This window comes from Schistocerca piceifrons, chromosome 3 (assembly GCF_021461385.2).
Source record: "Schistocerca piceifrons isolate TAMUIC-IGC-003096 chromosome 3, iqSchPice1.1, whole genome shotgun sequence".
Classification (NCBI taxonomy): domain Eukaryota; kingdom Metazoa; phylum Arthropoda; class Insecta; order Orthoptera; family Acrididae; genus Schistocerca; species Schistocerca piceifrons.
Window position 1 is genome coordinate 61,722,214 of NC_060140.1, and position 15,514 is coordinate 61,737,727.

The 15,514-nt window shown below is 46.4% G+C and overlaps 1 protein-coding gene across 1 annotated transcript in view; it reads left to right on the plus strand.

The window, feature by feature from the left end:
* Positions 1-15,514, plus strand: part of LOC124789382 — a 598,764-nt gene that overhangs the window by 575,209 nt on the left and 8,041 nt on the right. The window contains exons 3-4 of the mRNA XM_047256715.1: positions 7,387-7,569; positions 14,123-14,275. Of these exons, the coding sequence (XP_047112671.1) occupies positions 7,387-7,569; positions 14,123-14,275 (336 nt within the window). The remainder of the gene's footprint in view (positions 1-7,386; positions 7,570-14,122; positions 14,276-15,514) is intronic.

Genomic DNA, 15,514 nt, shown 5'->3' on the forward strand with positions numbered 1-15,514 from the left:
CGTGGTGGCATGGAAGCACTGAGGCCTTTGTAGGTCGCTAGAGGAAGTTGGCACATCTGCAGACGCATGTCAACTAATTCCCTTGAATTCAGGGGAGGCGGACGATGAGCTCTGACGCCACCTTCAATCACATCACAGATGTGTTCGATCGGGTTCAGATCTGATGAGTTGGGGGGGGGGGGGGTGGCAGCACATCAACTGGAACTCGCCACTGTGTTCCTCGAAGCACTCCATCACATCCTGACCTTGTGACATGGTGCATTATCTTCTTGAAATATGCCACTGCCGCGGGAAACTTGATCATCTATAAGCGGTGTACGTGGTCTGCAACCAGTGTGCGGTACTCCTTGGCTGTCACGGTGCCTTGCACGAGCTCCACTGGACTCGTGGATGCCCACGTGAATGTTCGCCATAGCATAATGGAGCCGCCGCCAGCTTGTCTCCGTCCCGCAGTACAGGTGTCAAGGAGCTGTTACCCTGGAAGACTACGGATTCGCGCACTCACATTGCCATGATGGAGAGGGTATCGTGATTCATCAGACCATGCAACGCTCTGCCACTGCGCCAACGTCCAGTGCCGATGGTGACGTGCCCATTTCAGTCGCAGTTGCCGAAGTCGTGGTGTTGACATTGGTACATGCACGGGTCATCAGCTGCAGAGGCCCATCTTTAGGAGTGTTCTGTGCACTGTGTCTTCAGCCGCACTTGCACTCTGCCCAGTATAAAAGTCTCACGTGAGGACACTTCGCCACCTGTCCTGTTTTACCAGTCTGCTCAGCCTACGACGTCCGACATCTGTAACGTGGGATGACCACCCAACCCCATGAAGTCTGTACGTGGTTTCAAGTTGGTCTCACGACGTCCTTATGTTGACTTGGGGAAAGGAGAGAAGAACAGAGAGGTGTAATTCGTCTTCTGGTGGCTGCCGATGCTGGAGTAGGCGGAATTCATGGTCACTTTTCTGCTGTGTACGTTGGAACATTGCATGTCCCTGACGCGAGTGCGCGAGTGTCACAGGAGATTGCGGGAAGGATGCACACCACTGCGCCACGTCCAGGGCAGACTCCTCGAGGAACTATCCCCGATGAGATGGAAACATCCCACATCTCCCCTACCAAATAAATTCAAAGCTGTTCACACAAGTTCCGGTAAGGTCACGATGACCTCCTTCGTCGGCTGCAGGACCCTCTGCTCGTGGAGTTCCTCATACCTGGAAACACGGTCAATGTGTAGCCTATGAAGGAACTTTGTAGAAACTGTGATGCGTCATAAAATCGAAGAGCCCAGGAATACTGTCGGACGGAAGCACCCTGTTGCACAATAACGCCCGTCCTCACACTGCCAATCGGACGAGGGTTACGATTCAGCGATTTCACTGGGAAAGACAGCGAGATCCTCTGCACAGCCCGGATCTTTCAACGTGAGATTTTCAGACCTGTGGTGACCTGAAGAAAGATATGCCTGGACGTCGGTTTCAGTCGGACGACTAAGCGCAAGAGTGTGGTATGGTTTCGGATCCGTCAGCGGCCGACTGCATTCTACGAAACAGCAACTGATCTCTCGTCTCACAGTGGGATAAATATCTTAACGCGCGTGGTGTTTACTTTTGAGTGGAAACATTCCATTTTCCCGTTGTGGCGGATGCTCGGTTTTGATGTGACTGCCCCTCATAGTCTTAAACACACTGAAAAATATTACTTTAATGTGGGACTTGCGCTGATGAATCATTGTTTCCTTTCCATTCGCTCTTGAGTGTCACCACCTGCTTAACGGTGTGTTGGTCCAGATTGGTGAAGGCAATACTGCAGCGATTTTGCATGGCATGGGCTCGGCTATACTGTGGTCGCTGTCGAAAATACGTGGCATCCGATGTCTGGGCACGGATCACACAGTTCCCGTAAACCACGCGTCGGTGGTGTGTCGTCGTGCTGCTGTAGCCCAACAGCCACCAAGTGTGTCCCATTTGGTTCAGATCAGGCGAATTTGGTGGCTACTTTGTCAACGTCGGTGTGCCATCGTCATCCCTCTCCTCAAACCACTGCAGCACGATTCTGGCCTCGTGAACTCACGGTTATCCTTCTGGAAGACGCCGTCGCCGTAGAAGACGTGATGAAACGTGAAGAAATGTTGGTGGTCCACAATAACATTTCCTGGATTCCTTCGATTACTACGACATGACCCATGTAAGCCAAGGTGAATGCTACCAGTGACGTAATACTGGCCCCAACCGCATGCCTCCGTAACGGGGTGCATGCTTCGAGCAGCGGTTCACCTTGACAGTGGAGTATCAGAATACGACCACCGGCCTGGTGTAACAAGATACGTGACCCATCCGACCGCATGACGGGTTTCCATTGACCAACAGACCAAATTCGATGATCCCGTGCCCACTCCAACCGTGTCTGACTATGTCATTGAGTCAGCATGGGAACACGTACGGCCGGTCTGCTGCATTGTTCAACAGTATGCACTGAGCGGCGTGTTACGAAACCCTTGTACCTCCACCAGCACTGTACTCCCTCGGTAGATCTGCCACAGGTCGCCGCCTACCCAGCTTTACAGACAACGTGAGCCGCTGACCTCCTTGCTATGTGACGGGTTGTGAACGACCAACACACTGTCGCCTCCTCTTGGTCCTCCGTCCTTCGACTACTTTCCACAGAAGCTCACGGCAGCTGCACGCCTACGTCCGACTGACTTCCCGATTTTTACCGGTCGATGTGGCGCAGTGGTTAGCACACTGGACTCTCATTCGGGAGGACTACGGTTCAATTCCGTCTCCGGCCATCCTGATTTAGGTTTTCCGTGATTTCCCTAAATCGCTTCAGGCAAATGCCGGGATGGTTCCTTTGAAAGGGCACGGCCGATTTCATTCCCCATCCTTCCCGCACCCGAGCTTGCGCTCCGTCTCTAATGACCTCGTTGTCGACGGGACGTTAAACACTAACCACCACCACCACCTTACGTCTAGATATTTAATCGATGTTACTCCTAATGCTGTATTCGAATGTTATGGGGTTGTTTTCCTACTCATCTGTGTTAAATTACGTTTTTCTACACTTAGAGTAAGCTGCCATTCATCAAAGCAACTAGAATTGTATCTAAGTGCTTTTATATCATCCTACAATCACTGAACGATGACCCCAGCGTCATCAACAAAAAAGCGCAGATTACTCCTCACTCTGTCCCTCGGATAATTTATGTACACGGAGAACAACAGCGGTTCCGTTACACTTCCCTGGTGCTCTCCTGACGATACCCTTGTCTCTGATAAACACTCGCCGTCGAGGACAACATACTGGGCTCAGTTATACAGAGAGTGTTCGAGTCACTCTCATATTTATGGACTTCTTCGTCAACAGCCTGCAGTCCGGCACCGTCTCAAAAGTTTTTCAGAAATCTAGGAATATGGAATCTGCCTGTTGCACTTCGTCCATGATTGGCAGGGTTTCACCTGAGAAAAGGCCAAGCTCAGTTTCGGACTAGCGATGGTTTCGTAACCCGCGCTGATTTGTGGACAGAAGGTCTTTCTCCTCAAGAAAAGGTGTTATATTCGAACTAAGAGTGTGTTCAATAATTTTTCGGCAGAGCGATACTAAGGGTATTGGTCTGTACTTTTACGGGTCTGTTCTTTCACCCTTCTTATATACAACGATCAGCTGCGCTTTTTCCAGTCACTTGGGACTTGATGCATATCAACAGATATCAATCGATGCACGAATACCTCGCCACATCCAACGCCGCAACGCGCTCACATTTAAACTGTAAACTACAAGTACACCTTAGAACATCCAAGTGCGGTTGGGTAAACGTAAGGATTTTTTGGAGAATGGTCTGAAGTAATCACGTTGATTTCATAACATGACTTCATGTGGAGAATTCTGTCTTATTGAAGAAGTAAGATATTGTGTTTATTGCTAATATCGTTAGCTTTCTGACGTTGAACGAGGTCATGCTGAAAAGTGATACCTCACAATTTTTAATGTGAAAATTCTTAAAGCTTTCTAAATAAAACAAACGTTATTAACATTCTGTATCTCTAGTGTTCATATCTTCATATTTATATCTCAACATAGTCACCCTGGCGGAGGACATGTTTTTCTCAATGAGAAACCAGTTTTTTGATACGGTCACTATAGAATATTTCACTTTCTTGATAGAAGCGCAACCTCAACTCTGCTGGCACGGAATCATTTTTATGAAAGTGAGGTCTTCGAAGGTGTCCTTTCAGTTTCGGAAACAGATTTAAATTGTTTGAAGCCGAGACTGTACAGAGGATAATCGATGACGGTGAAGCCAAGGCACTACATCTTTAGTGTTCACATGGAGATATTTATTTCTCAACTTAGTCACCCCGGCGGTGGACAAGTTTTTCTCAATGAGAAACCAGTTTGTTGAAACCGTCACTATAGAATATTTCACTTTGTTGATGGAAGCACAACCTCAACTCTGCTCGCACGGAATCATCACTATGAAAGTGAGGACATCACAGCGCTCGTATGTGGTCTGGCATTGTCATGAAGGGGTGGGTGTACCATGTATGTTCCAGTTTTCTGTGCTGTTTCTCACGCACTGTCATAGTCATGTTACTCACCGCCATTCGGTGAGCTCTAGTGGTATAGGGCTGCAAATATGTAGACGTTAAGCAAAAGATGTGGAGTGTTAATAACGCTTGTTTTATTTGAAAAGCCTTAAGAGTTTTCAGGTAAATTCGGAGGCGTTACTTTTCAGCACGTGCTCCTATCACAAGTGCATATGTATTGTTTGATTCGTTTGTTATTCATTGTCATAAACTATTATAAGTTAAAGGCTGTAACATTTAAAATATAGTGTTTGAACGCATGATTAAAGCTGTGGGCTTGTCTCATAGTTGTGATTTGGGAAGTGCATCTAGTTTTCTCGTAGCAGGTCTGTAAGGCATATTGTGCAATTTTTGTAGAAATATTGCGATTTTGTCTCCATATTTCTTCCCACTGAACCCTCAGTTTTCCTCACTAACCGGCGAGAGCCGCCCTGCTCCCCCCACCACCAGGGATTTGATTTCCACGCCGTGAACGGTCGTGTCCTCCCTATGCTCAGCGCCTGGTAAAATCGTGCTGCTTGTCATATGGGCACCGTGCTGCGGCCCTGGTAGCTATGCTTTCAAACATACTCGTGTCCTCCCTATGCTCAGCGCCTGGTAAAACCGTGCTGCTTGTCATATGGGCACCGTGCTGCGGCCCTGGTAGCTATGCTTTCAAACATACTCAGCACTGCCTAACATTCTGCGAGCCATGCACTCGAATAGTTACAGTGCGTCGATCAGTTTCTGGTAGCCGGGGAAGGGTTCTTTGTTCACCCTGGAGATGGTGATCTGGTCTTTCTCTAATCTTCCTAATGGGTAGTGGGCTAGGGACATCACGCTGACATCAACAGCTAGTAATTCTATCACGGTGTCCAGTGCTTTCCAACAGTCATTGAAAAAAGTGTTCTTAAAGTCGTAGAAGGAAGCAGCACCTTACAAAAGCGTTTTTAGTGGAAACAGGGTCATTAAGAATGACTACATTATGCTCCTAATTCTGACTGACTGAAAGGACTAAATGTTAAATAACTTTTAGCTTGGGAAAGCAGGAAGTCGATCGGAAGCACTCGTGTGCTCGACATGCAATGTGTGGGCTCTGCACAGCGTTTAACTGAAGTTGTGACTAAGAGATTCTTCGTGATCGTTAGAGCTGCTTTTGAAATACGGAAAGACTACAAGAATCGAAAGTGTGTTCCTGTGTGCAGACATGGAATTATGTTTAGTTCTCTCGCAGTTTTTAGTTTTTTATTTGTTTGATGTAGCAATTTTGGTGGCTGTGGAACCGTTAGCTAGCTGAAGGTAATATTCATTGAACAAAGTGGAGCTGGTGAGACATAACTGAAGTAAAAACAGAGAGAAGAGAGAGGGGGAAAATGAAGACGTAGAGGGACTGGAGAATTAGAGAAGTAGGGAAATAGAAAGACAGAAGCATGACAGGAAGTGAGAGAGAATAAAGTGGGAAAAACGGATGTAGAAGAATGGGAGAATTAGAGAAAAAGAAGAAGTGAGAGAGTTGCATGAGAGAAGGTGAGAGAGAGAGGGGAGAAAATGGGGGTGTCGAGGAATGGGAGGATTAGAGAAAATGAAGGGAGTAGAGAGGTGTGTGAGAGAGAATAGAGAGGGGAGAAAGGGAGATTTAGAGGGGTGGGCGAAGTAGAGAAAATAGTGGAAAAGAAATAGAGGAGGATGAGAGAAAGTGAGGGAGAACAAAGAGGGGAAAACAGTGGAGGGACAGAAGAATTGGAGAAAACAGGTAAGTAGAAAGAGAGGTCCATGGGGGAAATTGAGAGAGAAGAGAGAGGGAAAACGGCGGTATAGAGAGTCGAGAGAATTGTAGAAAATAGGGAAGTAGAAAAGAAAGTAGATGAGAGAAAGGGAGACAGAGGAGAGAGAGGAGAAAACTGAGGTTTTGAGAAATGGAGAAATTAGAGAAAATACGGAAGCAGAAAGAGAGAAGTGAGTGAGTGTGTGTGTATGAGAGAGAGAGAGAGAGAGAGAGTGGGGGGAGGGGGGGGGAAGAAGAGAGACAGAGAAAACTGCAGGATACAAGGGAGGAGAAAGACAGGAAAAGGTAAAGAGAGAGAGAGAAAGAGAGAGTGCGACTTGGATTGAGTGGAGAAGAATAGTGAAACAGTAGAAAGGTAGGGAGAATGCTGTAATTTCCTCATAGCTTCTCTGCTTTTCCTCATGACTCTTCGACTCACCTGCTTGCCTCAAGGAAACACTTGTACTCCCTCACTGCTCTGGTTTCCCTTCCAGCTAGGTACTGCCGGCCGAAGTGGCCGTGCGGTTACAGGCGCTGCAGTCTGGAACCGCAAGACCGCTATGGTCGCAAGTTCGAATCCTGCCTCGGGCATGGATGTTTGTGATGTCCTTAGGTTAGTTTGGTTTAACTAGTTCTAAGTTCTAGGGGACTAATGACCTCAGCAGTTGAGTCCCATAGTGCTCAGAGCCATTTGAGCCATTTGAACCAGCTAGGTACTCGCACGTACTGGGGCAGGATTGGGCGCCTTGACTGCACCGTTGTGAAGGAAATGGTCATTCGCAGGTAGGGAATGGTTCAAATGGCTCTGAGCACTATGGGACTTAATTTCTGAGGTTATCAGTCCCCTAGAACTCGGAACTACTTAAAGCTAACTAACCTATGGACATCACACACATCCATGCTCGAGGCATTCAAACCTGCGACCGTAGCAGCAGCGCGGTTCCGGACTGAAGCGCCTAGAACCACTCGGCCACAACAGCCGGCACGCAGGGAATGGTTAGGTAGGATGAGTTGTTAAGTTGTGGCAGCGTGTAGTGTACCGTCACCTGCGGTGTTGCAGGCCGTGCACGCTTGGGCCAGCCGGCTGGCGGAGCGCCGCAACGGAGGCCGCCGTCGCCCCCGGCCCGTGCCCCGGCCGACCGCGGCATGACGCTGGCGCTGGTCGCCGCCCTGGCGCCGGAACCCACGCAGCACCCGGGCTACTTCCTCAGCCGGCCCAGGCAGCGCCTGCCGCGTACCTTCGGTGAGTACCGACGCTCTCTCTGGCCGTCCCAGTGCACCACCCACAGTCCGTCCCTCGAGTCCGCTCCGTACTCAGGAGACGAGCGTCGACGGCAGAGGCGGCAATCCTGCAGCCCTTCCGCGGCCTTACTTGCGTGATGACCGTCGTAACATATTATAGTGCTGTGGACGGGACGCCCACCTGCTGACTTCCCTATTTCCTTCATCTCGTTTCATTATTGACGATACAAAATATGTCCATTGCTTTTTATCCTTCTCGTTTCTACTGTTACGAATCTCCCGACTAGGTCAGAAAATGTTCTCACTGGCCGTCTCTGCTCCTGGATGCACCACTCCTGGATCGGCTTTGCAGTCACTCTGAAGTGAATGCTGAAATGTTAAAATATGTCGGACTTGTGTGTGACACGTCATCACCGAAAAAACGTGCTTCTCGTCTTATACACCAGTCGTCGTATTACAGGGTACGAGTACATATTTCGAAGAATCGAAGATACATAATAGGGCTGACATTATGCACAATGAGAAACCATTAAAATACAGTTTCACTTTGATAGACAGAGGTTATGAACGCAGGCTACAGCAATATACACTGAATCGCCAAAGAAACTCGTATAGGCATGCGTAGTCAAATAGACACATGTAAACAGGCAGAATAAGGCACTGCGGTCGGCAACGTATATACAAGGCGTGTTTTTTAAGTAAGTACTATTTTGAAACTAAAAAGAACGTCCTAAAGTATCTCAACAATTTTATTTTTATATGAAAGCCTTTAACTTAATCTACGCACTGACGCCATTACAGCCTGATTCTTCCTTGTTTACGTTGTGTACTGAGTGGTTAAGATGCCTCCGGTAATCGTGAGTCCCGCCGACTGTGAAGTACGGGCTGATATAAGATTTCTTAGTGCTAAAGGCCTAAAAGCGATCGATATTCATCATGAGATCTGTCCAGTTTACGGAGAAAATATTATGAGTGATGGAATGGTAAGAAAGTGGGTGAGAGCATTTCAAGATGGCCGCACAAATGTGCATGATGAACAACGGTGGGCGTCCTACGGTCGTTAATGAAAGTTTGGTGCAGGATGTGGACAATACGGTGAGAGAAAACAGACGCTTTACGATTTCCTCTTTGCGGGATGATTTTCCTACTGTTTCTCGTTGTGTTTTGTGTGGCATTGTGACCGAGCACTTGAATTACCGAAAATTGTACGCACGTTGGGTACCGAAAATGTTGACGTATGTGCACAAAACCAAACGTTTAGACAGTGTATTGACTGTCGTTGAGCGGTACCACAACGAAGGTGACGATTTCTTAAGCGAAATTGTTACGGGCGATGAAACATGGGTGACCTACTTCACACCAGAATCAAAGCAACAGTCCATGGAACTTGAGCAAGGACATCGTTTTGCTGCAAGACAATGTCCGTCGGCATGTGGAGAATCAGACCAAAGATCTCATCACATCTTTTCGATGGGAAACTCTACATCATCTTCCGTACAGCCCCGATCTTGCGCCCAGTGACTACCATCTGTTCCTGCACTTGAAGAAACACCTGGGCGGGCAGCGTCTTCGAGATGATAACGAAGTCAAAACAGTGGTGATGCAGTGGTTTACAAGTCAGGCGGCAGACTTCTGTGAGGAGGGCATACAAAAATTGCTATAACGTTATGACGAGTGCCTCAATATTGACGGAAATTATGTAAAAAAGTAGATTAAGGTACGGGCTTTCATGTAAAAATAAAATTATTGAGATATCTTAGCACGTCATTTTTTTTTAATTTCAAAACGGTGCTTACTTAAAAAACACGCCTTGTATAAGACAACAAGTGTTTGGTACAGTTGTTAGATCGGTTACTGCAGCTACAGTGGCAGATTACCAAGATTTAATTGAATCTGAACGTGGTGTTACAGTCGGCGCACGAGCTCCGAGGTAGCAATGAAGTATATGTTTTCCCGTACGACCATTTCACGAGTGTACCTTGAATATCAGGAATCCGGTAAAACATCAAATCTCCGACATCGCTCGGCAGGAAAAAGATCCTGCAAGAACGGGACCAAGGACGACTGAAGAGAATAGTTTAACGTGACAGAACTGCAACCCATCCCCAAATAGCTGCAGATTTCAATCCTGGGCCATCAACACGTGTCAGCGCGCGAACCATTCAAAGAAACATTATCGATATGGGATTTCGGAGAAGAGGGTCCGCTCGGTACCCTTGAAGACTCCAGTGCACAAAGATTTACACCTCGCCTGGGCTCGTCAACACCGACATTCGAGTGTTGATGACTGGAAACTTGTTGCTCGATCGGGCGAGTCTCTTTTCAAATTGTATCGAGTGTATGGACGTGTACAGATATGAAGACAACGTCCTGAATCCATTGACACTGCATGACAGCAGGAGACTCTGTAATGGTGTCGGGCGTGTGCAGTTGGGATCCCTGATACGCATAGATACGACTGACAGGTGACACGTACGTAAGCACCCTGTCTGATCACCTGCGCCGGCAGCTGTGGCCGAGCGGTTCTAGGCGCTTCAGACCGGAACCGCGGTGCTGCTACGGTTGCAGGTTCGAATCCTGCCTTGGGCATGGATGTGTGTGATGTCCTTAGGTTAGTAAGGTTTATTTATTTAGTTCTAAGTCTAGGGGACTGAGGACCTCAGATGTTAAGTCCCATAGTGCTTAGAGCCATTTGAACCATTTGATCACCTGCATCCATTCATGTCCATTGTGCATTCCGGCGGACTTCGGAAAGTCCAGCAGTACAATGCGACGGCACACAGGGCCAGAATTGCCACAGAGTAGCTGCAGGAACACTCTTCTGAGTTTAAAGCCTTCCGCTGCCCACCAGAATACCTTGACATGAACATTATTGAGCATATCTTGGATGCCTTGCAACGTTCTCTTACGGATTTGTAGACAGCCCTTCAGGATTGGTGCTGCCAGTTCCCAGCAGTACTACGAGGTGCATTCAAGTTCTAAGGCCTCTGATTTTTTTTCTCCGGACTGGAAAGAGATAGAAACATGCGCATTGTTTTAAAATGAGGCCGCGTTCATTGTCAATACGTCCCAGAGATAGCAGCACCGTACGGCAGATGGAATTTTACCGCCAGCGGCGAGAATGAGAACTGTTTTAAATACTTAAAATGGCGACGTTTCCCTTACTTGAACAGCGTGCAATCATTCGTTTTCTGAATTTGCGTGGTGTGAAACCAATTGAAATTCATCGACAGTTGAAGGAGACATGTGGTGATGGAGTTATGGATGTGTCGAAAGTGCGTTCGTGGGTGCGACAGTTTAATGAAGGCAGAACATTGTGTGACAACAAACCGAAACAACCTCGGACTCGCACAAGCCGGTCTGACGACATGATCGAGAAAGTGGAGAGAATTGTTTTGGGGGATCGCCGAATGACTGTTGAACAGATCGCCTCCAGAGTTGGCATTTCTGTGGGTTCTGTGCACACAGTCCTGCATGACGACCTGAAAATGCGAAAAGTGTCATCCAGGTGGGTGCCACGAATGCTGACGGACGACCACAAGGCTGCCCGTGTGGCATGTTGCCAAGAAATGTTGACGCGCAACGACAGCATGAATGGGACTTTCTTTTCGTCGGTTGTGACAATGGATGAGACGTTGATGCCATTTTTCAATCCAGAAACAAAGCGCCAGTCAGCTCAATGGAAGCACACAGATTCACCGCCACCAAAAAAATTTCGGATAACCGCCAGTGCTGAAAAAATTATGGTGTCCATGTTCTGGGACAGCGAGGGCATAATCCTTACCCATTCCGTTCCAAAGGGCACTACGGTAACAGGTGCATCCTACGAAAATGTTTTGAAGAACAAATTCTTTCCTGCACTGCAACAAATACGTCCGGGAAGGGCTGCGCGTGTGCTGTTTCACCAAGACAATGCACCCTCACATCGAGCTAACGTTACGCAACAGTTTCTTCGTGATAACAACTTTGAAGTGATTCCTCATGCTCCCTACTCACCTGACCTGGCTCCTAGTGACTTTTGACTTTTTCCAACAATAAAAGACACTCTCCGTGGCCGCACATTCACCAGCCGTGCTGCTATTGCCTCAGCGATTTTCCAGTGGTCAAAACAGACTCCTAAAGAAGCCTTCGCCGCTGCCATGGAATCATGGCGTCAGCGTTGTGAAAAATGTGTACGTCTGCAGGGCGATTACGTCGAGAAGTAACGCCAGTTTCATCGATTTCGGGTGAGTAGTTAATTAGAAAAAAAATCGGAGGCCTTAGAACTTGGATGCACTTCATACTTCAGACATTAGTGGAGTGCATGCCACGTCGTGTTGCGGCACTTCTGCGTACTGACGGTGCCCCTACACGATATTAGGCAGGTGGACCTGTTTCTTTGGCTCTTCTGTGTATTTCATAACTACTGCAAGGAACTGTGACAGAACTGCTGTGCCGTTTCAAAATGCGAGTGCGATCCATACATCAATAGGCTAGTGAGAAAATTGCATCTTGTTTGTTTCATTTGTGATTTACTCACCTATTCCAGTGCCGAATGAAGAAACGCAATGAGATGTATCAAAATCAGCAACTTTGAGACTGCATCTGACAAACTTTTACGCATGTGTAATTCGTTAAACCAAGTATCCAAAATAATGCAGAATCCTCTTGATTAAAATTATTTATTTATATGTTTCTAACAATCAAAACCAGTTCACTTATTGTTGCTATTACAATTTTAGTAAAGTTATTAAAAATGAAACAAGACGGGCCATGGCGTATATAGTAAAGTGAAAAAACATATTGTTTACTCAGGAGAATAAAAAGTGTATATTTTAATTTTAAATTTAAATTTAAAATTTAAATACTTTTAGTAATTCGAATTTGTCAGATCTTAATTTAACATGTAATTAGTTCATTAAATTGTTTGCTAACATTTATGGCATAAAACAGCAGTGGATATTTTCATGTAGTGTGCTTGTTTTTGTACGAAATGATATATAAATTGGTAATGAGATAATGTTTACATAGGAAACAGAAATAACTTTCGAATAATTAATAATAATATTGTTTGTGCTTAAATGATGAATTCTATGCGCTTGTTCTTTCTGACAGATTGATTGTCCTATTGACGATGTAATTAACCAATGTCGGTGTGAGTACTCAACGGAGCTAAGACTTTAAGTCGATGCTCTTCCGTAACGTATCGAGATTACTAGAATGGCCGCGACTTTTCTCGTAGGTATGTGTTAGCTATCAATGTGCCAGAGAGACACGTATAAAATACAATGACACAGACACCCGTGCTACTTAGGACAAATACAATTAGTCGATAACTCGGTTCAGTCGAGTCGACTATCGAAAGAAAGAAACGAACGAATAGCGTGCGGGCTGACTGATGGGGGCGCCCCCCCCCCCACCCCCCCCCCCCACCACCACCACCCATCCCCATATGTATCCGCAACTGGTGACAGATCATGCATTTCTGGAATAGTGCTCCAAGTGGTTGCCAATTTCCTGCAGAATACACACAGCAAATTCGTATTCACAAATTCGATTTTATTAGTTAATCATAATTTTCTGTTATTATTTGCAGGAAAAAACAGCAGAGATTGCAAAATTCTCAGCTTATGTTAAGGAAGGAATTCATTTGGTTATGTGGGAGTCATCAATGGAAATAGTGCAATCTCAATCTGATCTGTTTCGTGATTAACATACCGTTACAGTAAATGGCGTAAGGTTTAAGCTGACGAGGTTCCTTGCTTAGCTAGAACATGGTGCATCAGAGGCATCTACAGGTATGCGAAATCTCTATATTCCGAGATCAGAACACTTATTCAAGTGGCAAAGAGACCACTGCTCAGAACCTACATCGGAAGCGTATACAACACTGCTTTGAAATTCCGAAGCTATTGATTTGCACCCATGTGAAAATAAAGTGTGATGCATACGCATATGCAACCCATATGAACCATCATTGACTTGATGTCCGGTTCTCTAAGCGTGTTGACAACTTTGTACTGAGTAAATCCGACTGCATAACTGCACGATTCGTCCAGCCGGCCACATGGGAAGCTACAATGACGGCCCTTGAAAAGTTTGCCAAGTGCTGATAACACTGTCTCACACGAGTACGCGATATCTCCGTCTCCTTCAAAAAGATCATTCAACATCTGACTTCGTTCACGCTCCTTATGTATCGCATCAGACCTGGCAACAACGTGATTTCCCTAAACCGCTTCAGGCAAATGCCGGGATTGTTCCTTTGAAAGGGCACGGCCAACTTTCTTCCCCATCCTTCCCTAACTAGACGCGACCGATGATCTCGCTGTCTGGCCTCCTCCCCCAAATCAACGAACCAACCAATCAACCAACACTGGTAGCCGTTCTGCCTGTCACAGAGAATTTTAACTCTAATCGTTTACGTACCCACCGACGATGTGTATCTCTGCGAAATTACGTTGATATCCAAACGTGTCATCTGCGTGGTTCACTTTTTGACAGTCAGTCTCTTTCGTTACACGTGTAAGCTGTCTACTTTTGTGCGAACTGTTTTGTCGTTATGTTAATCACAGGTTTCGTCGACGACGGGCGCGAGATCTCCAACAGCCTGCGAGACCCCGAGGCGATGTGGCCCATGGGCGTGTTCCTGCCCCCCGACCACGACCTCGAGATCGTCCACCTCAGCCTGGACCCCGCCACCGGGCAGCAACTGTTCTCAGAGCCAGGTAGCTACAGCACACCGCCATCACTCTGCCCAGTTATCGGTGACCACGTGAAATACCTGCACGCCGCTAAACAAACATCAACCAAACATAATCTGAAACCGACTGGAAAATATCCAGTCACTCATAACGTGTAGGCTTTCAGAACCGGCGTCTTCATTAGTTAAAACTTCTGGGCTGAGAGTCTGTGGTCGATCTGTAAAACTTCTTCACGTTTCGTTGCCAACTGCGGGCAACATTTTCCGAGGTGAGTCAACGACTCAGGGAGAAGAAGTTTTACAGATTGACCACGGCCTCGGCCCGTAAGTTTTAACTAATGACATACAGTCACTTCTCAACAGTCCCTTTCACATTATAATTTTTGTGCTTACAATCTAAGAGCAGAAAAGTATACAAAAATAAATACAGAAGAAATTTCAGGAAAATCTTCTGACGTAATTTTTCAGGCTTTCCGGTGATCTGTTGACGAATAATCGGGATCTCTGCCGGATGTTCACGTCGTTCTCGCACGATTATTCAACTTGTCAGCTTCAAGAAACCTTAGTGATCAAACGGGTGTAAGAGACTTTGAACCACGAGGTGTACAGAAAAGCTAAGCACGTTGATCAGTACCTCTAGAGGGGATCCATCCTGACCCAAGACAAAAAAGAGCCGTTACTAAATCCTTGGTGGACAGGGCCTATAAATCAAGTGTGTCGGTTCATTTAAAAGAGGAGCTGAAACACTAACAGTTGGCATCCAAGAAAAATGATTACTTCAGTAAAGAGAATTATCGTGCACTTAGTCCAAGAAGAGAGAAAACCAGGACTCATGAGGAACAACTGGGATGGGTTTCCTACCGTTTATTAGCAATATAACGGATAGTGTTGGCGAACTATGGAGTGGAAACGATCCTTAGGCCCACTAACGGGGAAAAAGAATGTTTAAGAACGGCAGAATATGTACGGCATCCACTAGCGATATGTGGTTTGTATAAAATTCCATGTAATTGCGGGCAAGTATACAGTGGAACCAAAAAAGTAAGTGTTGCCACACGCTTGGCCTAACACAACATGAACTGCCACCGGTCGAAAAGCTACAAACCGGTCGAACTGGAACATGCTGTCCGAGATGGAAACAACGAAATAAAATTCAGTGAGACGAGCGTTTTAGCAAAGACACGTGTCCACGTATAGACAGGCCATAGAGATTCACAAACACCATAATAATCTAAACAGGAAAAAGGTGTCAGTTACAAAAATA